This window comes from Cyanistes caeruleus, chromosome 15 (genome assembly GCF_971803275.1).
Source record: "Cyanistes caeruleus chromosome 15, bCyaCae1.hap1.1, whole genome shotgun sequence".
Classification (NCBI taxonomy): Eukaryota; Metazoa; Chordata; class Aves; order Passeriformes; family Paridae; genus Cyanistes; species Cyanistes caeruleus.
Genome location: NC_141715.1, coordinates 1,583,675 through 1,604,385, shown reverse-complemented (window position 1 = coordinate 1,604,385; position 20,711 = coordinate 1,583,675). Strand labels below are relative to the sequence as shown.

Below are 20,711 nucleotides of genomic sequence, written 5' to 3'. Positions count from 1 at the left end.
TTTCCAGGGGCACTCTGTGTTCAGCTCCTGGCACAGGGCTGGCGGTGGAGCAGGCTGGCTCTGCCACCAGCACAGCTCCCATGGGACGGCCCTGTGTCATCCCCTCCAAATTTAGCTGCACCCAGCTGATTTTTTCAGCCCTGGCAGTGAATGTCAGTGGTATGTGCCCTGCCCAGCTGGGCTTGGCTGCAGCCCCTCTGCCCCAGCTCTTTTCGCTGTCCCCAGTCCCGTCACCACCACCGCTGTGTCCAGCCTGGCTGTGCAGTAGCAGGGCAGAGAGCAGTGCCCTGCTGTGCCTCAGTTTCCCTCCCTATGAGGCAGAGAGGACGCTGATCCCCCCCTCCCTGACCCGGCTGCCTTCTGTCCCTGCCATCCCCAGATTGCGGCACGGACGAGTCCTCCCCGGCTCCGGTGAAAAGCAAGTACGAGACCATGGATTTCGACAGCTTGCTGCAGGAGGCCCAGCTCAGCCTGCATCGGTAACAGCCTTAACCTTGGAGGAATACCTCAATACCTCAGTCAAGGCACTTCCAATATGTTTACGTTTTCAAAGAAATTATTCAGTCTATGGCAAGCGAGAGAGCGAGAGAGAGAGCGAGAGCACGCCCGCGAGAGAGAGACTGCTGTCCCCTGATCGATGTTTACATTGAACAAAGCTGCTTCTGTCTGTGAGTCCCCATGGTGTTGATGTCTCACTGCCACACGTTAGTCCCCCCTCTGCTTCTGACTGGTTGTTTTAGGGTGAGCCTAGGAGCCCCCCGGCCCCTCTTCCCCCTCCCTGCCCTCCCCACGCTCCCACCGTGGAGTTGCAGCTGTGTTCACCATAACATTTTTTTGTCCGTAGTGTGTGATGATGAAATTGTTCATTGTGAATAGAATCAGGATTATAAACTAATTTTTAATAGAAGAAGAGAAGAAAAAAGAAAAAGTATATACTTAAAAAAAAAAAAAATGTATTTATGGCTCAGATGTACTGTAATTCAGATTTATTGTACCGCTTCCTTGATTTTTAACTATGCACTGTAATGAGGCACTTGCCACTCAGCAAATGGGGGGTCAGAGCAGTCTCAGAGCTGACATTCCCCTGCTGGCAAACCGGGGTCACCCACTTTGCTGTCAAAGCCATTCTTCGTGCTGGAGTGGCCCGAGCCCCTCGGTGCTGAGCTGGGTCCCGGTGGGTGATGGAGCCTGGGCCGGGCGGCTTTGCAGGCTGCAGAGGGTGGGAAAGGGATGCAGCACCTGCAGCCAGCGCTGCTGCACCCCTGCTGCCTTTGGAGAGAGGGGCTGGGGGCTGCCGGGCCTGAGCCGCTGGGGGATGGATGCTCCAGTCCGTGTGGAGGAGCTGGCTCCTCTCCAGCTCCTCGGATGGCTGGGAGACTGGCCAGGCCCTGGGGCTTGATCCTCGCTCGCTTCCACACCCTGCAAAGCAAGCGGGGCGAGAAGACCTGGCTGTGCTCTCTGCTGGGCAGCCAGCCCCACACACAGCCCAAAATCCAGCCCCACACACAGCCCAAAGCCCAGCCCCAAACTCAGCCCAAATCCCAGCCCCAAACTCAGCCCAAATCCCAGCCCCACACACAGCCCAAAGCCCAGCCCCAAACTCAGCCCAAATCCCAGCCCCAAACTCAGCCCAAATCCCAGCCCCACACACAGCCCAAAGCCCAGCCCCAAACTCAGCCCAAATTCCAGCCCCACACACAGCCCAAATCCCAGCCCCAAATGCAGAGAGGCTGGGGGGCACAGCACCCACACTGGACCCCCACCCAGCACCCTGTCCCATAGCTGATAAGCCATACACGCCTCAGCACCCACCCGCAGCCCAGATCCATCCCAGCGCCCCGGGGCACAGCTCTGCCTCTGGCCAAGGGCCCTCGGGGCTGGATTTAAGTGTCAGATTTACTTGAGGACTTGCCCTCCGTGTGTGAGTGGGCTGAGATGGGGACACAGCTGTCCCCCAGCCGGAGCAAAGCCCACCACCAGCCGGCCAGAGACACTGTTTTCCCAAGGGAGTGGGAATCTTGCTGCGCCTCAAGCCATTGCCACCTTCTCCTTTAATTTTTGAGCCCCAGAGACCACTAGGGATTCAGCCATCCTCTGTAGATAGAATATTATAGCCTTAACTCTGCCAATAGATAGATTAGAGTCTCCTGGGGTCTCCCCTTGCCATGACTTGGGGGTTTTATCCCCGGTTCCCTGGGCACGTTGCGGGGAGAGCGACCGAAGCCTCGGGAACGGCATGAGGTGCCGGGGGCCGGAGCCCCGCCAGGGTGGGCTGAGGCTCGGGGCCGGAGCTCTGCTGTGCCAGGATGGGCCGAGGCTCGGGGCTGAAGCCCTGCCGTGCCAGGGTGGGCCGAGGCTCAGGGCCGGAGCTCTGCCGTGCCAGGGTGGGCCGAGGCTCGGGGCCGGAGCCATGCCAGGGTGGGCCGAGGCTTGGGGCCGGAGCCATGCCAGGGTGGGCCGAGGCTTGGGGCCGGAGCCGTGCCAGGGTGGGCCGAGGCTCGGGGCCGGAGCCATGCCAGGGTGGGCCGAGGCTCGGGGCCGGAGCCGTGCCAGGGTGGGCCGAGGCTCGGGGCCGAAGCCGTGCCGTGCCAGGGTGGGCCGAGGCTCGGGGCCGGAGCGCAGCTGGGCTCTGGCAGGAGCAGCAATGCCGACACCAGCACAGTTCCCTGGCTGTTCCCCTCGGGAGAGCCGCGGTTCTGACAACACCCAGCCCGGCAGCGCCAGGGCCCGGAGGCCAGCGCGGGGTCCCCACGGTGACCATCACTGCCGGGGAACCGGCCTTGTGCCACTTCAGCCCCAGCACTGAAACCCGGCCTCTCTCCCACCCCAAAATCCCCCCTGTTCTCATCCCACCTCAGCAAACACGAGCAGCTCTGGCCGAGACTGAGCATCTGCTATTGGCAATTGCCTCATTGTAGCTTTGCCTTTTTCTGTCCTAGTATTTCCTCACGATGATGATGATGATGATGATGTTTACATGTGATTGCTATAGAGCTTATGTAGAATGTATATAGCGACACATTTAGGGTGGGTAGTACTGTCCTGTGCTGTGCTGATGTTTTTCAGAAAACAATCAATCAAAAGAAAAAAAAAAAAAAAAAAGCCAACCAAAAAAAAAAAAAGGAAAAAAAAAAGAAAAAAAAAAAAAGGAAAAAAAAAAGAAAAGCAAATAAGTGGAATTCTTCCATCTCCCACTCAGCTGGGGGCACCCATGGCTGGGCCCCGCTGGGGATGCATCAAGGGTGGTGGAGGGGAAGGGTTAGTGCAGAGCTGGGGGGGCTGCAGCCCACTCCAGGGGATCACTCAGTCACTTCCCAAGCACTGCCTTTGGCACACCCAGATGGAGAATTTCCCGGTGTTCCTGGGGCTGGCTGCCCTGGCTCAGCTCTGGGTGCCGAGGCCGGTGCTGGGGAAGGGGAGGGCTGGTCCTGCACAGAGCTCAGCAGTACTGCAGCCCTAGGGTAGGAAGAGATGCAATAAGTGGTCTTCGTGGTGCCTGAAGCCTATAAGTGGGGTTGGGTTTTCTGGTTTTGCTTTGGGTTTTTACCTTTTTTTTTTTTTTCCATTCACTTGGGATGGTTTGTTTTCCCTCCTCCCCAGAAAAATCTTTCTTATCCAGGACTTATGCACTATGCTTAGAGCCCCTTGGGCTGTGTGCTGCTGCCTGCCTTGGGGCTTCCCCCACCTTTTAGGACTGGGTGAAAAGTAAATTTCCACATGGTTTCTTTTTTTTTTTTTTTTTTTTTAATTTTTGTGGGTCTTTTGTTGGGTTTTGTTTTTTTTTACTCTAAAGGTGTCTTTAGCTCACAGTGCTCGAGTCTGCAGGAAGGTGGGTCGGGCACAGGGGCAGGTGAGAGCTGCCTAAAATTTGGATGCTGACAGGGAACGGGGGCAGGAGCAAAGCAATGCCCAGGCCCTGCTGCCAGGGAAGCCAGAGGTGCCCAGAGCTTTGCAGCAGCTGCCAGGGACTGGGGATCCCCCCCCATTTTCCAAGGATTGCCTTTACATCCCACCCAGCCTGTGGCACCATGGTGGGTGCCCCTCAAAAAGGGACCCCTCACACCTCAGCCCCCTGTGAGGGCTAGGGCTGTGGGGTGGGCAGGAGAAACTGGGAGCAAAAGGGTTTATTCTGGTAGGAATAAGTCAGGAGGAGATTTATTTTTTTAAAAGTGTGTAAGTATAGAACGTTCCCCCAGCCGTTTCCTGCTGTGGGGAAATGCTGAATGCGTGAGGAGTTTCTGATAAAATGCCCCTTTTGCTTGTTTTGCACGGGTTTGCCCCAGAAAAACTAATTTTTTTGGGGGGGGGGCAGCAGGTTTCTGGCTGGAATCCAGCATGTCCCTGAGGCTCCGCAGGGAGGAGCAAACGGGTCTGAGTGTGTGGGCTGAATGCAGAGGACAATCCCAGGTTTTAGGATGGATGCTGCCCCCAAAACAAAGGTTTCTCTCGATTCCTCAATTTCCTGCCTGGGCTGCACATCTTTGAGGAAGCAGCAGCTCACTCACCACGTTACAGTCCTGAGCCTCATCTCAGTCTGGGCCTTGTCCAGGAGTTTCACAATTGCAGATCAACACGGTTTTCTCCTTTTTTTTGGGAGGGATTTCTTTTCTTTCTGGAGGTCTCTTGAGTCCACCGGTGTTGGAGCTGAACCCGACACCCGTCGTGTTCCAAGTGCATCCCTGACAATCTCAAGCAATATAGAGCCAAATGCAGCCTTGGGGTTTCATTTTGGGGTTTCATTTTGGGGTTTCATTCCTCTTCCCTCGCCCTCCCTGGGGCCAGGGGCAGCAGCAGGAGTTGGGGAGGGAGTGTGTGAGTGCATGTGAGAAAGAGAGAGAACGGTTCAATTGATGCATTTCTTGAGAAAGGTGTAAGAATTTCACCTAAAAAGGGGCACATCTGCTTTGTTATTTATAAAAAAAAGCTAAATTCTGTCTTTTTTTTTTTTTTTTAAGTAAAAGGACACTGCTCATAATTATTAGGGGTCAATTCTGCCTCCCTTACTCATGCTGAGTAAGTACTACTTAACTCTCCAATTTTCTACTTGAAGAGTAAGTAAAAGCAGCAGAATTGATCCCTTTATGATTAAGAATCAAGTTTTTAGTATTTTTTTTTAATTGATAGTGTTTTTTTTTATATTTCACTTAATTTTTTCCCCCAGTTCCGTTCTGTTGTGTCCTTATTTATGTAATATACTTTAACCTTAAGAGATGGCATGGATTCTTATGCCTTTCCTTTATTATTATTATTATTGTTATTATTTTTAAAAAACAAAAGAGATTTATTTCTAGTGTGATTTAACTGTCTACCTTCTAAAATGAGAGAACGTTTTCTTGTATTTTTACATTGTCAGATTCTATAGTTTCATAGATAATTTAACCAAATCGCTCAATGTATTCTCTATATCTATCCAGTGGGTATAAAAGTTCTATTTTAAATTGTGTAAATACTTCAGAACTGGCTTCTTTTTCCAGACTCCCCTGCCGTGGAGTTTCTTGTTTACATCAAAAAGACTGTAGAATCTCTACGCTCATGTACTGTAAATAGTGAAGTGATCTGCCTATAAATAAACGATAACATATATACTATAAAGTGGAAAGAACAAAAAAAGGAACAAGTTTGTGCTGCTATACTTCAGTTTTTAATGCAAGTCTGCTTGGGGTGAGGTGTTCTGCTCTGCCTGGCTGGCTGGGGGCTGTGCCAAGGGGGTGGCAGAGCTTCCCAGCTGCCAGGGATGCAGCTCCTGCCTGGGAATATCCCTGTGTGTTGCTATTTTGAGTCTGGCTTCTCCCAGTTAAACTCATGCAGGAAAAACCTGGGCTCTGCACTCTGGACTTGGAGTGGTGCCACTGCCTCAGGACCCCTCGCCAAAGAAACTCCCCAGATGGAGTGGGTGAAGAATGAAGCAGGGCATGCTCCTCACATTTTCTGGAGTGGAGTAAGAGAGCAGGAAAAAATGTGGATGAGACTCCAGGTGGTGATGCAGCAGCTGAGCAGCTCAGGATGGCACCTGGAGAGTCCCTGGAACTGGGAGAGCCGCCCTGGGAGCCAAACTGGGGCACGGCCGTGTCCTGGTGTCCTGGTCCTTGTCTGTGGATGGGATGTTTGGAAGGTGTGGGCAGGCCCAGCTCCCCCTGGGCACGGGGAGCCCCATGCCAGCCATGCCCCTGTGAGGCACCAGCAGGCTGGACTGATTTTATCCAGACCATGGATCATTGATGCTGCCGGCCTGGAGGATCCCAGCAGCCCGAAAGGAGCACCTCTGCAAGGTGCTGAGCTGTGCCAGCTGCTGGCTTTTGATGCTTTGTACCATTGTAGGCAGCAGCTCTACACCTGCCTGTCTCCAGCACATCTGTGGGAGCCCAGGGTGGGTCCCCCAGCCTGGCCACAGAGCTGGAACCAGGCTCCCACCCCAAACCCAGCCCCTCATCCCTGCCACTGCTGCAGCCAGAGTGGAGAGAGCTGATGGGAAGCCCATTCCTGATGTTGTCCAAAACCAGCAGGCTTCAAGGCCACCAAAGAGGAGTGTTTTCCTGAGATACATCAGGCACTGTGATGTGACAGTGCCCAGACAGATGAAAACACGACTTTGGAGGGGGGAAATGTGGAAATGCAGCCAGTGGTGGGGTGGGCACATGTGGAGCAGACACAGGAGTGGGTTCCCAGGAGGGAGGGGGCACACAAAGGAAGGGTCAGCAGGGAGGGACAGACCAGAGCTGATATTTGTCCTCCCAGCCCAACCTGTGCCTCCAACACTGAGCTCCCAGGCAGCCTCCTGGAAAACAAAGCACTGATACTGTTTATTGAATACGATTGTTTATTGAGAATAATTCCTGCAAGCATTCAGACCTAGAGTCCGAAGGGAGCTGCTGGTGAATGCTGATATCAGTTCAACAATTCTGTTGGTCCCAGCAATTACTTCCAACCATGTGGGAAAAATCCCAGCTGGACTGTTTTTATTTTGGCATAACTTTGTGATACAACTACTCCTTTTCACACAGACGGGTGCTGTTTTGGAGTAGCTCCTGTGGCTGCTGGAGAGCAGGTGTTATTTATCTCCTGCACTGGGCACAGTGGCAGGGGAAAATCAGTCACTTGGGAACTTTTGTGAACAGGCCCAGCTTTGGGCACTGCCCTGGGCTGGCTGGCACCTGGCAGCGTGGCCAGCACACCCCAGGCTGCTGCTTCTGGCCAGTGTGGCATGCCCACTGTGTGGATTTCGTTCTGTTGCCTGCTGAGCCATCCTGGGATGCTTTTTGGAGTTTCAGCTCCCACCTGTGCCCTGAGCAGTGGCATCTGAGACCAAATCCTGCCCTGGGCTCTGCTGGCAAGGAGCTCCCTGACGGGAGCCTCATCTTTGTGCCACACGAGGTCTGCCCAGGGGTTCTGGGGGCTGCATTTCAAGTAACCCATGCATTTACTTTCCCACTCAGCATTTATCAGGCCCACGTTGTTGTCCAGCTCCATCCAGGTGTTGCAGAGGGGAACAGGTTTGGTGCTTTTGCTCTCTGGTTGCTGGTCCAGCTGTCCCAGCCTCCCTGCCCACAAGGATTCTCCCCAGTTTTCCTTCCTGCCTCATTTGCTGACCCATCAAAGCAGGGCTGGACCTTCTGCCATGCTCCCCTTGAAATGTCCAAGCTCTCAACCTCGAGATGCTGCGTGGAGTTTTGTCCTGTTGTCACTGAAAATGGAGAATTGAACTCTCTAACACTGTAATTTCAATATTAGAAAGTGGCATTACTTTATTTCAGCCCCAGGGCATGTGGGGCATAACTCTCAATTAAACACACCACACCTTGCTAACAGACCAATTGAAATCTATGGAACTTTTACATATTCCATACATTTCCCCAAACTCATACCTATATGCTAAACATTCCGTGGGTTTTTGTGGGGTTTTTTGCATATTTAAATCACTTCCTGGAGTTGATTTCCATTTGAGTAGGGTTTCTTTGAGGGTCTCGGGTGGTCGTTTGGGTAACATCCCATTCCTCCAATTATTCTTTTTTGATCACAGGCCTCCAAAAACATTTCTCCTCTTTGGATTCGCCCATTGCTATGGTCTGGCCAGGATATTCCTCCTTAACCAGCATCGCTCGGGCTCACAGTCTTTACGAGATAACCACTCGCACACAGGACAAAGCTCAGCCGGGTAAACCGAATGGAACTCCCAACACTTAAACACGACTTATTACGATTTTTTTTTTTTTCTCTCAACACCGGAACAACCACGCTGCACCGAGAGGAAAGGAGCTGCAGGGCGGGGAGGGATGACACTCCCTTGCCAGGGGGAGGAGGCAGCAGCTTTTAGCCCACGGGGCAAAGCGTGTTCCTCGTCACTGCCGCGTTTTGTGTCGTTTCCCAGCAGAGCCCTCCCTCCCTCCGGGCTCAGCCCTGCCCCGGGGCTGCGGCGCCATGTCCCGGTCACAACTCGTGTCCGGCCTGAAGGAAGAGCTCACCTGCCCCATCTGCCTGGACATTTACAGGGACCCCACATCCCTGAGCTGCAGCCACAGCTTCTGCAGGGACTGCATCAAGCAGGCGATCCGGAGCCAGCCGAGCCCCATCCGCTGCCCGCTCTGCCTTTCCACCGTCGGGGAGCTGCAGCCCAACTTCCACCTCCGCAACATCGTGCAGAAGTTCATGGATGACCCTGCGCACCAAGAGCAGGAAGAGCAGGAAGGGCAATGCCAGGAGAAGGGGGAGAGCTCGGGGCAGCCAGAGGAGGTGATCCTGTGTGATTTCTGCCTCCAGGAGCCGCAGCCCGCCGTGAAGACGTGTCTGAGCTGCGAAGCCTCCCTGTGCCAAGCCCACCTGAAGAAGCACGGCGGTGGCAGCGCCCAGAAGAACCATGTGCTGGTGGAGCTGTGCGGTGCCCAGGTTTTGGCCGAGAGGAGATGCCCCGAGCACGGCAAACTGCTGGAGTGCTTCTGCCAGCAGGAATGCGTGTGCATCTGCATGCTGTGCTCAGTCCTCTCCCACAAGGAGCACAAGATCATCAGTTTGGAGGAGGCTTTCAACGTAGCTCAGGTAAGAGGCTGCTGGGACAGGCATGGATTGCACCAGGAGAACCTCAGAGAGCTGCCCATGGCACAGGGCACGGCTCCTGAGTTTCCCCAGGGCAGGGCTAAATTGCAGTCCTGGGCTTTTGTTCTTAGTTTTGTCCCAGATTCTCTCTGGGTTTGGCCTTTGAGATACACAGTTAGGTGTTACAAACGCTTTTTTTCCCCTCCTGAGGGAAGAGTTTGGCCAAACTGGTGGGACTCGTGCAAGGTTTTAGTCCTTGGTGCGCCTCCAAGCCAAAGATGAGCCTGAGCTGCACTTATGCAAAGATAATTAATGAGAGTAACAGAAAGAAAGGTGCCAACCTAAATAGCTTTATATGTGCCTAGTGCAGGTGAACAGTTTTCAGCTTCAAATTGGCTTTTTTTATGCTTGTAATTGTGGCGTTTGTTCAGGGTTAAAACCTCCCAGTAAACCTTCATCTACTGATACGTCCTGAGAGCATGCAGTGAGCAAACCTTGCACAAATCTAACTTAATCCCTGTCTATAAAACTGCTGATCTCGTGCATTATGCCAGTCCTATCCTGATATTTCCTTCCGGTTGTATTTGTAGAAAGCATTGCCTGGAATTCTGGAAACAATGAAACGCCACGAAGGTGCACTGGATCAAACCATAGCAAACCTGCTCAAACAAGAGACAGCACTAAAGGTTTGTTTATAGGTCACATATCACCTTGGGCTGGTTGCTTGCTGGTAAATAAGATAAAATTTCCTTTTGCCCTTCCTCATTTCGTGGATTCAGAAGCTTTTTTAGCTCCTGGGTGGTTTCTCATGTATTTTTGAGGCTTCTTCTTTGAGGGAAGATGATGCATAACTTTCTTATCAGTCTGGGAGGATGCATTCTTCCTTAACCTTGAAAGTCTGTGCCTCGTGATGAGTGGCTGGTGTGTGACTTTTTTATTTTTTCAACCTTCACCATTTAGTTATGTCTCTCATCCCAGAAAAAAAGACAGACTTTTTTTTCTGAGTGAGAGCTTATGTGGAAAATGTCCCTTACAATTTTGAAATTGTTTTCTTAATAGACTGAGGAGAACCAGCACAGGCAAAGGCTGGAGAACCTGTTCAAGAAGATGCATCTGCAGCTGGACAACAAAAAAGGAGAGCTCCTGAAAGTCCTCAGTGACTATGAGGAGCATCAACTTCATCGGATTCAGACAGAGATGAATAATCAGAAGAAGAGGAAGGATTCAGCCAGCCGTGATGTTCAGGACCTGGAGGCTCTGAGAAATCAGAAGGACAAACTTCTTTTCACCAAGGTACCTATCAGCATCTCCCTTCCCACAGCTCCGGGGCTGTGCCTGCACTGTGCTAATTCTGCTTTCAAAATGTCTTCTACAGGGTTTTTCAGCAATTAAAGCCAGGTAAGCTCTCCCTGAGTTTCAGTGTCTTTATTGAGGATCTGGATGAGGGGATGGAGCGCACTCTCAGTAAGTTCACAGAGGACACTAAGTCGGGCAGGAGTGTGGATGTGCTGGAGGGCAGGGAGCTCTGCAGAGGATTCAGGACAGGCTGGATCCATGGACCAAGGCCAGCAGTGTGAAGTTCCATGAGGCAAAGTGCCTGCACTGTGGTCACAACAATCTCATGCAGTTCCAGGCTGGGGGAACAGTGAAAGCTGCCTGGAAGGAACTGGGAATGCTGTTCAGTGGTGGCTGAACGTGAGCCCGGCTGTGGGCAGGGGGGCGAGGCCAGTGGCACCGGGCCTGTGGCAGCAATGGGGCGGCAGCAGGAGCAGGGCAGGGCCTGTCCCCTGTGCTGGCACTGCTGGGTCACACCTCGAGTGCTGTGTCCAGCTCTGGGCCCCTCACGGTGGGAGAGACATGGAGGGGCTGGAGCCAGGGAACGGAGCTGGGAAGGGGCTGGAGAATTCCTGAGGGAGCTGGGAAGGGGCTCAGCCTGGAGAAAAGGAGCTCAGGGGGCCCTTGTGGCTCTGCACAAGTCCCCGGCAGGAGGGGACAGCCGGGGGGGTCGGGCTCTGCTGCCAGGGAACAGCGACAGGAGGAGAGGGAACGGCCTCAGGCTGGGCCAGGGGAGGCTCAGGGTGGACAGCAGCAGGAATTTCCCCATGGAAAGGGAGCTCAGGCACTGGAACTGCCCAGGGAGGGTTGGATCCCCATCCCTGGAGGTGGCACTCAGAGCTCTGGGCTGGGGACAAGGTGGGCATCAGGCACAGCCTGGGCTTGATGGACTCTCAAGTCTTTTCTCACCTCAGTGGTTTTGTGGTTCTGTGATTCCTTCTGTGTGTTTTAGGCAATGCAATACACTTCCTAGAATGGATGGCATGACAGTGCCAAAGCCACCCATTACTGTGGATAAATCAAAAGCAGATGTTGTCATGAGGCTTTTCCAGGAATTCCTCTCAAAGCTGGACTTCTCCTTTAAGCCACCCCCATCTTCAGGATTTGGAGCACCACCACCACCACCACGTAAGTGCTCATTTCACTTTGTCAAAAGCAAGATGGAGAAGTCAATAAAACATCTTTGAGAAAAGGATGTGAGACACCAAGCACACTGAGTAGCTCTAGAAGTGCTGATTCCACTGTATGCTTATTTGCACATGTGTCTACAGCAAAGGGAGCTGGTCCTGAGATTCAGGGCTGTGATGCCTTGGATACACCTTGCTAAAGCAGGCTATGGGTAAAGAGGCTTGCAAGTCCCAGGAGTTTTCTGGGAGGATGAAGAGAAGATAATAGCAGTACCTCTGACATCCCTTTGATTCAAGGGGAAAGTTGAGAATTTATCACAGCAGCAGTAGGGTGTAGTTTGCTTAGGACATAAATAACCTGCTCTTTCTGTGTGAATACTTCTGCTCCTTTACCATGCTTTGTAAGCTCAGCCTACAGTCCCAGAACTGTGCACAGTGGGACGCTTGTCTGACTGAATTGGTGAAATTAGAATTCCCTGGGTGCTGCTCTTGGGATGGTGCTTCAGCCCTCACTGACAGCGAGCCTTGGGTCAGGACAGAGGCAGACTCCAAATCTCCACAATTGTCTGTTAATCATAATGTGTTTTTTCTCTTTAGCTTTCTCATTTAGTAATGCTACAGGAAGCTCTGGATCCCGGTCTGGGTTTAACTCTGGATTCGGTTTTCAATCCAACTCTTCATTCACGTTCGGATCTACCTCTGGTTTTTACCCCAACTAGCCTAATGAAGCACAAACTCAATGGCAATCGTAATGATAACAATCACAGAAAGTAGGGAAGAGAGAGAGAAAGCCCAACCAAAACTAATGATGCACAGCACAATTGCTTCCCCATCACCTGCTCTCTGATGTCCAGCCACTGTTCCTGAGCAGCAATTGGCTCTTTCTGGCCATCTCCCCCCAGTTCATATACTGGGCATGGTGTTCTATGGTGTGGAATATCCCTTTTGTGGCCAGTTTGTGTCACCAGCCCCAGCTGTGCTCCTTCCCAGCTTTTTGTGCTTTTTTCAGTGGCAGGGCATGAGACACAGAAAGGTCCTTGGCTCAGATTAAGCACTGCTCAGCAACAGCCAAACCATCAGTGTCTTATCAATGTTATTCCCTACTGAACCCAAAACTGTGCCAGCTGCTGGGAAGAGGATGAATTCTATCCCAGCCCAAACCAGGATAGGACTCCAGTTCACACACTGCTATCCCAGATGTGCAGGGTGGCCAGAGCTGCTGGAAGCTTGGAATTGTTTGTGCCTGGTTTGAATGCTGCCTGCAAATGCCTCAGTTATCTCTGTGTGTTACTGAGGTCAAAGACGTGTTCAAGGCAGAAGCAACACTCTCTTTTCATGATGTGTCTGTGAAGGCTGGACATCCTGCTAAGAACTTCAGGCTTATAGAGGCAGGAACCATCCCTTTGAAGTATCCCATCCACACTGCCACGAGTGTGTTGAAGCTCAAGGTGTTATTTGGTACTTCCAGCACTAGAAATTGTGATCCTTGCACAGAGGCTGTGCTAAACAGAAATTGGATTGTGGGCTGCTGTGACAGGGGGTATATCACAGCACCCTGACTCTTCCTGCTGGAGCTCCTCTTTTATTTGTTCTGTTAATCAAAATGGAAATACCATTAAATTGCTAATTTTTGCTCAGCATTATCAAATACTGTGTTGGCTTCATGTTTTTAAAGTCACGTTGCTAGCTTGCAAAACACAATGGCAATTTATTTTATCTAAAAGTTGACAGCTCAGCATTAACTGCTACAGAACTAGGCAGCAGCAATGGTGATCTTTGATCATAGGCAGCAGCTTTTGCCTCTGCCCCTTCTTTCCATCCCGCATATCCAGTGCAGAAGCAAAGAGGCCCTGGGAGGTGAGGAGAGACTGGGCAGCATTTCCTGCTGGAGACTGAGGGGAAACTTCCCAAACCGGCTGCCACAGCGTAAGGAAGGATGGAGCCGGCAGAGGGAACATTCCTGTGCCGGGCGTGGGGCGGAGAAGGGCTTGGAGAGGAAGGGTTTGGAAGGGAAGGGCTCGGAGAGGAAGGGTTTGGAAGTGAAGGGCTCGGAGAGGAAGGGTTTGGAAGGGAAGGGCTCGGGGATGGAGGGTTTGGAAGGGAAGGGTTCGGGGAGGGAGGGTTTGGAAGGGAAGGGTTCGGGGAGGGAGGGTTTGGAAGGGAAGGGCTCGGGAAGGCAGGGTTTGGAGGGGAAGGGCTCGGGAGGGAGGGTTTGGAGAGGAAGGGCTCGGGGAGGGAGGGTTTGGAGGGGAAGGGTTCGGGGAGGAAGGTTTTGGAGGGGAAGGGCTCGGGAGGCAGGGTTTGGAAGGGAAGGGCTCGGGGAGGAAGGGTTTGGAGGGGAAGGGTTCGGGGAGGGAGGGTTTGGAGGGGAAGGGTTCGGGGAGGGAGGGTTTGGAGAGGAAGGGCTCGGGAGGAAGGGTTTGGAAGGGAAGGGCTCGGAGAGGAAGGGTTTGGAAGGGAAGGGCTCGGGATGGAGGGTTTGGAAGGGAAGGGCTCAGGGAGGGAGGGTTTGGAAGGGAAGGGCTTGCGGAGGAAGTGCTTGCAGCCTCGTGGGCGGGCTCCTGCCGTGGTTTTAGTTTCGTTTCTGTGCTCTCGCTGCAGCCATGGCTACAGCTCGGGAGGGATGTGGATGGGCTGACAGCCTGGAGGCCGAGCTCACCTGCCCCATCTGCCTCGGGCTGTACGAGGAGCCGGTGTCGCTGAGCTGCGGCCACAGCTTCTGCCGGCAGTGCATTGAGAAGGTGCTGGGAACCCAGCAGAATTCCCAGAGCCCCTGCCCCACATGCAGGACCTCCCTGGGGCCCAACCTGGAGTTGCAGAAGAACTTCAAGCTGGACAGCATCGTGCAGGCTTTTCAGGCCACCACTTCCGACGAACAAGGGGCTCTAAGGGAAGGCCTGCAGCAGGACGAAGGCGCCGAGGAGGGGAAGAGCGAAATGGTTCCCTGCGAGTATTGCCTGGATGAGCCCCAGCCGGCCCTGAAAACCTGCCTGGTTTGCGAGGTCAGCCTGTGCCGGGTCCATCTGAGCAAACACAACGCCAGGGGTTTCCATCAGGAACACGTCCTGGTGGAGGTGGGAGCAGGGAAGGCGGAGGAGAGGAGGTGCCAGGATCACGGCAAGCTGCTGGAATGTTACTGCCTGGGAGAGGAGGAGTGCATCTGCGTTCTCTGCTGCATCGCCGGGGCCCACAGGGGCCACAAGGTTATCGCCATGAAGGAGGGGCACGACAGACAGCTGGTAAGGAGCTCTTCCTTCCCCATGGCCCCTGCCTTGGAAGGGGGAAAGGAAAGGAAAGCCGCAGGAAGGTTGGTGGGGCTTTCACGGGGAATGGGGATGGGTGTGAGGGCAGCTCCAGGGATTTCCTCTCTGCCCCAGCAAGGGACTGCTGCACTGTGGTGCAATTTGCTTTTTACTCCCTCCTGTGTGTTGCCAGAATAGTGTGGACAGCTGAGCAGAGGGAGAAGAGCTGGGAAAGGTGTTTGGGGCTGGCCGGGACAAGCGTGGGTCAGTCCCTCAGGGTGTGGGGACAGAGCCAGCCAGAGGCTCCGCTGCCCCACTGAGGCGCAGCCCCGGGACTGCCAGCCGCCTGCCTGGGATTGAGAAATATTCCTGCAGAGATTAGAAAATCCCTTCCTCCACAGAGCCCCGGGAATGCCACTGCTACTGAACTTGGGCTGGGGAAGGGAGATTTCCCTCTCCGGGTCGTTTCCCTGGGTGCTGTCCGTGTTGCAGCACGGTGGGGATCAGCACTGTGCCCCAGTAAGCAGTGACAGGATGAGGGGACACAGTGTCAAGCTGTGCCGGGGAGGTTCAGGTTGGACATCAGGAGGAATTTCTTCACTGAGAGGGTTGTTAAACATTGGAAGGAATTGCCCAGTGAGGCTTGGATCCCCATCCCTGGTGGTGTCCAAGGATTGACTGGATGAGGCACTCAGTACTCCAGAATCAGCTGAGACTGAGGGGATAAAATGCATTTCCTATGCTCACACACTGCCTCACAATTGAAATATCTGGGCTCAGTTTAGAGCCCAAGCAAAACCCCTGCAGGAACCCAGTGCACGACCAGGAAATGGCTCCCTCTGGACAGGTCACAGCCTCCTCAGGAATTAGCAGAAACATCCTTTGCAGTTACATGAATTGCAAACTAACTTTGTCCCCCAAATTGCTTATCAGAAGTTCAGGGCTGCCAAGCAGAAGTGGGATGTGTGAGACGATGGCCTTTTCACCAGCTCCACAAACTGCCAGTCTGGTTTGAAGCTGTTCCTGATGGGAAGTTCAGTGCTGTCTTTCCTCCTGCCAGGTTAAACTCATCGACACCATGGAACAGCTGGAGGTATACAAAAATAATTTTGTTACTGCTCTAGAAGATCTTCAGGAAAGCGAGAATCAGATCAAGGTTGGTATCCTTATTATTGCTAATTCAGAAAATCTTCCCTTCACAGTTTCCCAGCAATAAGGGATGGTAACTATACTGTTAGAAGCAGATGAATAGAGAGGGGGGAAAGAGTGGTTTGAGAAACTGGCAGAAGTCAAGATTTATTGCAGCCTTCCAGCTCTTCCACAGGAGGAACCAGCTGGGGGATTCCATCTGGTGTTGTGGTTGCACAGACCAGGTTGCAGGACTGGCAGCCCACAGACTGTACATAAGATTATGTGTTTTTAAAGTTTTCTACCTGTTTAATAAAAGAAAAGCAATTTATATCTACAAGTGGGTTTTTCAGTGTGTACCAGTAAACTCTCATATTGGTAGCTGAAATTCATCTGACTTTGTTACTGTATCAGGATTAATTTTGAAAAGCCTCCGTTGAATCAGATATTCTAAGCAAATGTTTATTGTCTGCTTCCTCCTAAAGCCAGGACAGATACAATCCTAATTGATAAGCAGGGACACTAAACTGAAGGGTGGTGTTTCTGAGCCAGTGCCCCTTTTTCTTATCTCTTCATTTAGATCAATACCAAAACACTGACTTCTCAGCTAGAAGAACTGTTTGAAAAAGTAAAGACGGAGCTTGATGAGAAAATGACAATGATACTGAGTGACATTCAGTCTAATGAGGAAGCAAATCTGGAAATCATTGCCAACACAAGGAAGGAAATGGAACAGAAGAGAGACCAGGCTGAGCAGAATCTTCAGGCTTTGCAGGAGATAAAAGAGCAACCAGATATTTTCCTCTTCTTCAAAGTAAGCAGTGGTATTCTGCTTTTCTTCATGGATCTGCCAGGTTTCTCAGCCAGGTGACCTTTCTGAAAGTCACACTAATGATGTTTTTTCTTTCTTTTTTTTTTTTTTTTTGCAACCCTGTTTTCAGGAACTGAAACTGGTCACAGATAGGTATGTTCCACTTCATAACACTTGTTTTCTTCTTTGAAAAAATATGGTGTTGATAATTGGGATCAAACCCCACCACCCTGTGCAGCAAAGCTGCTCCCTACACCAGCTGAGCCAGAGGGCACCACATCCACACAATTAACAGGGATGTAGAGATCACTGCCTGCTGTTGTCCCTTTACATTTCAGTTTCATTTTGGCTGGTTTCTGATGAAAACCACTGGCTTTTATTGCCAGAAGGCTGGTTTTATCAGAGATGAAGCCCCTAGGGTTCAGTTTACAGTAACACTGTTTTGGATGCACATTGGTGACCCTCCCTCAGCTGAGTTCCCAGGAAATAGCCTTTGGCAGCAGTGGTAACCAGCTCATTTCCCACCAAGTTTCTGAGCTTGGTAGCTAGAAAGATTTATTATCACTTCTCTTGCTAGTGATATCTTCAATTTATAATTTACCACTTCCTATGCAATGCCTGGTTGTCAGCTGTAATTCAGTGGTGCAGCAGCACACCAGCAGTTCCAGATCCACAAGCAGCTTTGCAGCAGCACTGGAGGCCCCAGCTGCACAAAGGGCTGGCTCAAACATCTGCCTGGAATTTGAGGTGCCACCTCTGTAACTTGCACAGATTAAAGCTGAGTTCAAACTTGGATTGTAAGGAGAATTTGGAATCACCGTGTACCTCAGGGCTGCAGCTCAGTCTGTTACAGCTGTGCTTCCAGTCACATCCTAGCCCTTGGGACCAAGGTAATTTCCCAGAAACCTGGACACCACTGAATGCATTTGGCATTCTTGTTCTGTCACTGCTACATCAGTAAGAGTCTCTCTGCAGCAGGTCAAGGCTGTGTTTACACATGGGAAATATCAAAACACCTCCTCCTCTTTCATTATCAGCATTTGAAAGTTCCAGTGCAGGTTGGTAAGCAAAAAGCACTGCCAGATAAATAAAAGTAGGTAACAATTGGAATTCAACCTTCACAAAGGGCTGTTAACACAATAATTCATGGTGGCAAAGCCCTCTCCTCTTTGCAGACTCTGTCCTAGCGAAGAATTGTTACCTTTGGATGCTGGATGTTTTTTCCTGGTGCAATGACTGTTCCCTAGGATTGCCAGCCTGGATCTGAACACTAAGAGTGTGAAGGTGGAGAAAGTGCAGCTGGATCAGAGAATGCTTGCTGAGTATGAAACCCGGAGAGAGAAGTTAATGCTGCACCTGGACTCTGTGCTGGCCAATGTGCGCGGTGAGCAGCCCCAACCCAGCCCCACTAGGAAACAGGGACCCCAGTCCCGGCTGGCTCCTTCCACCAGGGTGTGAGGGGCTGCTGTGGGGTCCTGGGAGTGGTGGGGAGGGGACAGGTTTCTGTGGATAACAAGGAAGAGGTCCTAAGAACAGTGCAAGGCCCCTTTCTCCTCTCTCTCATGTGGTTTCCTGCTCCCATCAGCTTCCCAAGTTCTGGGTGCTCAGTCCCACTGTCAACAAACATCCTCTGTGTTTGCCCAGCCCCATCCCCTCCTTCTTGCAGTAGACATAGACAGGACACCTCTTCTTCATGCAACAAATATCTCCACTTAATTGTTCACTTATATTTATATGGTTTTTAAAACTATCATGTTTCCTTCTATTTGGTTAGAATCTTTTTGCTGCTCAGTTCCTGGGTTAGTAGTTGTTGGTGTGCTTGCTTGCTGAAGGTTTTCTTTTTTGAAGATGTTTACATTTTTGTCTCATGGGTACAGAATCAGTTCTCATGGGTACAAGTCCCTTTTCACACAGGTGCAAATTGGTTCTCACAGGAGCAGGCTGATATGCAGGCTGATTCTCACGAATGCAGGCTGATGTGCAGGCCTCAGCTGTGCTTTTACAAGGCCTTTCTTTTGTAAGGTTTTACCTATATGCAACACCTCCTGATTTATCTCCGACTTATTTAGGTACCCAGCCCTAAATTTGAGTTCATTGCCAGCTTTGTTAACCATTCTTCTCTATTTTTTTTTTTAATTTTTTTTTTTCAGATAAATTCCACCAACTAAATGGAGCGGAGCAGGTAAATCCTTTTCTTTACTTACAAAATGTTCCTTGCAAATTTCTTCAGTTGTTCATTTAAGGACTGTATGTCCTGCACTTTCCTGCTTTAGTTTTAAGGAGACCTAAGCAGAGTGTTGAGGGTCTGAGGCCTAAGGCTGTCCTTCACCTTAAAAGAAAGGAGTCAGATTTTAGCTTTTCTACAAGCTTTTTAAAATAAATGTTATTTAGAAGTTATACAAAAGATTTTTTAAAAATTATTATTTTAATTGCTGGAACTAAAGTTTAGTTTGCAAATCATTTTCTTCTTAATTAGTAAATTCAAAAGAAAATCTTACTTTCTTCACCACTTTTTAACTTTTGGAGCAAATCTTGAGGTGTATTTTTAAATCAGTATGTCCAGTTATTAGTCTTGTGAGCTCAGTCAATGGCTGTGCTTTATACAGAACCAGACAATTGCTCAAAACAGGTCAGGGAAAAGAAATACTTTTTTATGAGACAAGACAATGTTCTACTTGGAATCAACTTGTCCAGTATGTTATAAAATACTACTTTATTTTTCAGTAAGTGAAACTTTTCCATCTTGTTTATTCCTACTGCAGGAAGGCATCATCGAGAAGGAACAACTTAAAAACTTGTCTGAGAATTTGAATTCTATTAAGGCCAGATATAAGAAAGATAGGAAAAAACGGCACCAGAACTCAGGATGGGAAGGATTTTATTATTATGATGACTCCTATTAATGAGAATCCACCAAGTGTTCTGATCTCCCCTCCTACCTTGCATTCAAATCAGTTCTGGAACATATGAAAAGTTTTTTTTTAATAAGTGCTAAGAATTACTATGAACATAATAAAATCTCCAGCTGCTGCAGCATTGTAAACTGTGGACTGTATCATCTCATGGGTCTAATTATATTTTTGTACGATGATTTGTGGTGATTCTGTTGTCACTATGTTGCTGAATAACCAAACAAATGCACTTCAGCAAGACTGGAGGATTTCATACCATCACCAGGAATTAGTTGTTTGAGAGCATTTTTTGTGGGTAGACTCCGAAGAAATCGAGGCTGAAATTCTCTGTCCTTTTACAGGACTTGTGGCTACAACTCTGTTCTGTCACTTGTGATAATCAACACGTACCTGATTTCAGGGATTAAAAACAAACACAGCAATCCATCTCAGATTTAGAGTAACACCTCTCTTCCAGGTTTAAATGGACTCTCCAAGCTGTGCTGCGTGCTCAGCCCTGGCTCTGCTGCACCCATCAATTGTCAGCAGAACAGAAAGTGTTAGCCAGATTTTGGGAGCTCAGCGGTTGCTCAAGGTGACTTTACAAATATTCCTTCCTGCTTGAAGCCAGCAAGGCACAAAGGGCAGCTGCTCTCAGCCACTCAGATGAAGCAAAAAAAAGGGAAAAAGGAGCTTGTCCTTCAGCACTTTCCTGACCTGGGCTTCTCTCTGGCTGCCAGCTGAAGGGGCTGGGAGCAGCCAGTGCAGGTCAGTGATGCTGCTGCAGAGTTCCTGCAGTGCCGCAAATCCCTGCAGACAGCAACCCTCACTCAAACGTGGGATTTGTAATCCTGCTGCAGGCTCAGAGAGCTTTTGGATGAAAATGAGTATCTGGGAAGGTGGAATTTCTGAGTTAGATGCTAAGTTGCTGGTGCAGTTTAATTCCCCCATATGTTTGATTGTTTGCAAAGAGACTCCTCGGAATTTGTGACTTGTTTTAATGTTCCATGCCTTAGCCTTGAGGAAGCAAAGAGCTGAAAGACTGGATGAAAGCAGGGTAAGAAAACACACAGAGTCCAGCAATTATTTAACTAAGCCTGCTAACACATACCAACACTCTGAAAATTTTATCACTTACTTACTTCTTGAC

The 20,711-nt window shown here is 50.5% G+C and overlaps 3 protein-coding genes across 14 annotated transcripts in view; all 3 read left to right on the top strand.

Annotated features, from left to right (window-relative positions):
- The window catches only part of PPARGC1B (PPARG coactivator 1 beta), a 40,793-nt gene extending 40,121 nt beyond the window's left edge, over positions 1-672 (top strand). Inside the window, exon 12 of the mRNA XM_086851576.1 lies at positions 380-672. Coding sequence (XP_086707702.1) covers positions 380-483 — 104 coding nt within the window. The 3' untranslated portion in view covers positions 484-672. The remainder of the gene's footprint in view (positions 1-379) is intronic.
- Positions 673-5,930: 5,258 nt separating this feature from the next.
- On the top strand, positions 5,931-13,137 carry LOC111935777 (E3 ubiquitin/ISG15 ligase TRIM25-like). 2 transcript variants are annotated; one of them, XM_023936299.2, is made up of 6 exons: positions 5,931-9,030; positions 9,618-9,713; positions 10,087-10,320; positions 10,403-10,425; positions 11,315-11,490; positions 12,087-13,137. In XM_023936299.2, the coding sequence occupies exons 1-6, from the start codon at positions 8,416-8,418 to the stop codon at positions 12,206-12,208; spliced, it is 1,266 nt and encodes a 421-aa protein (XP_023792067.2). In that variant the 5' UTR covers positions 5,931-8,415; the 3' UTR covers positions 12,209-13,137. The 2 variants fall into 2 exon arrangements, with proteins under 2 accessions (XP_023792067.2, XP_086707715.1); XM_086851589.1 differs by having other exon boundaries at positions 6,307-9,030; positions 12,785-13,137.
- On the top strand, positions 13,131-19,713 carry LOC111935776 (E3 ubiquitin-protein ligase Midline-1-like). Of its 11 annotated transcripts, none has more exons than XM_023936298.2 (8): positions 13,131-13,415; positions 14,091-14,728; positions 15,792-15,887; positions 16,440-16,673; positions 16,801-16,823; positions 17,918-18,054; positions 18,821-18,852; positions 19,433-19,713. In XM_023936298.2, exons 1-8 carry the CDS (start codon positions 13,256-13,258, stop codon positions 19,571-19,573), a joined length of 1,461 nt encoding a protein of 486 aa, XP_023792066.2. In that variant the 5' UTR covers positions 13,131-13,255; the 3' UTR covers positions 19,574-19,713. The 11 variants fall into 11 exon arrangements, with proteins under 11 accessions (XP_023792066.2, XP_086707705.1, XP_086707707.1 ...); XM_086851579.1 differs by lacking the exon at positions 13,131-13,415 and adding an exon at positions 13,492-13,878 and having other exon boundaries at positions 13,966-14,728; XM_086851581.1 differs by lacking the exon at positions 13,131-13,415 and adding an exon at positions 13,526-13,758 and having other exon boundaries at positions 13,996-14,728.
- The last annotated feature ends 998 nt before the right edge of the window (positions 19,714-20,711 follow it).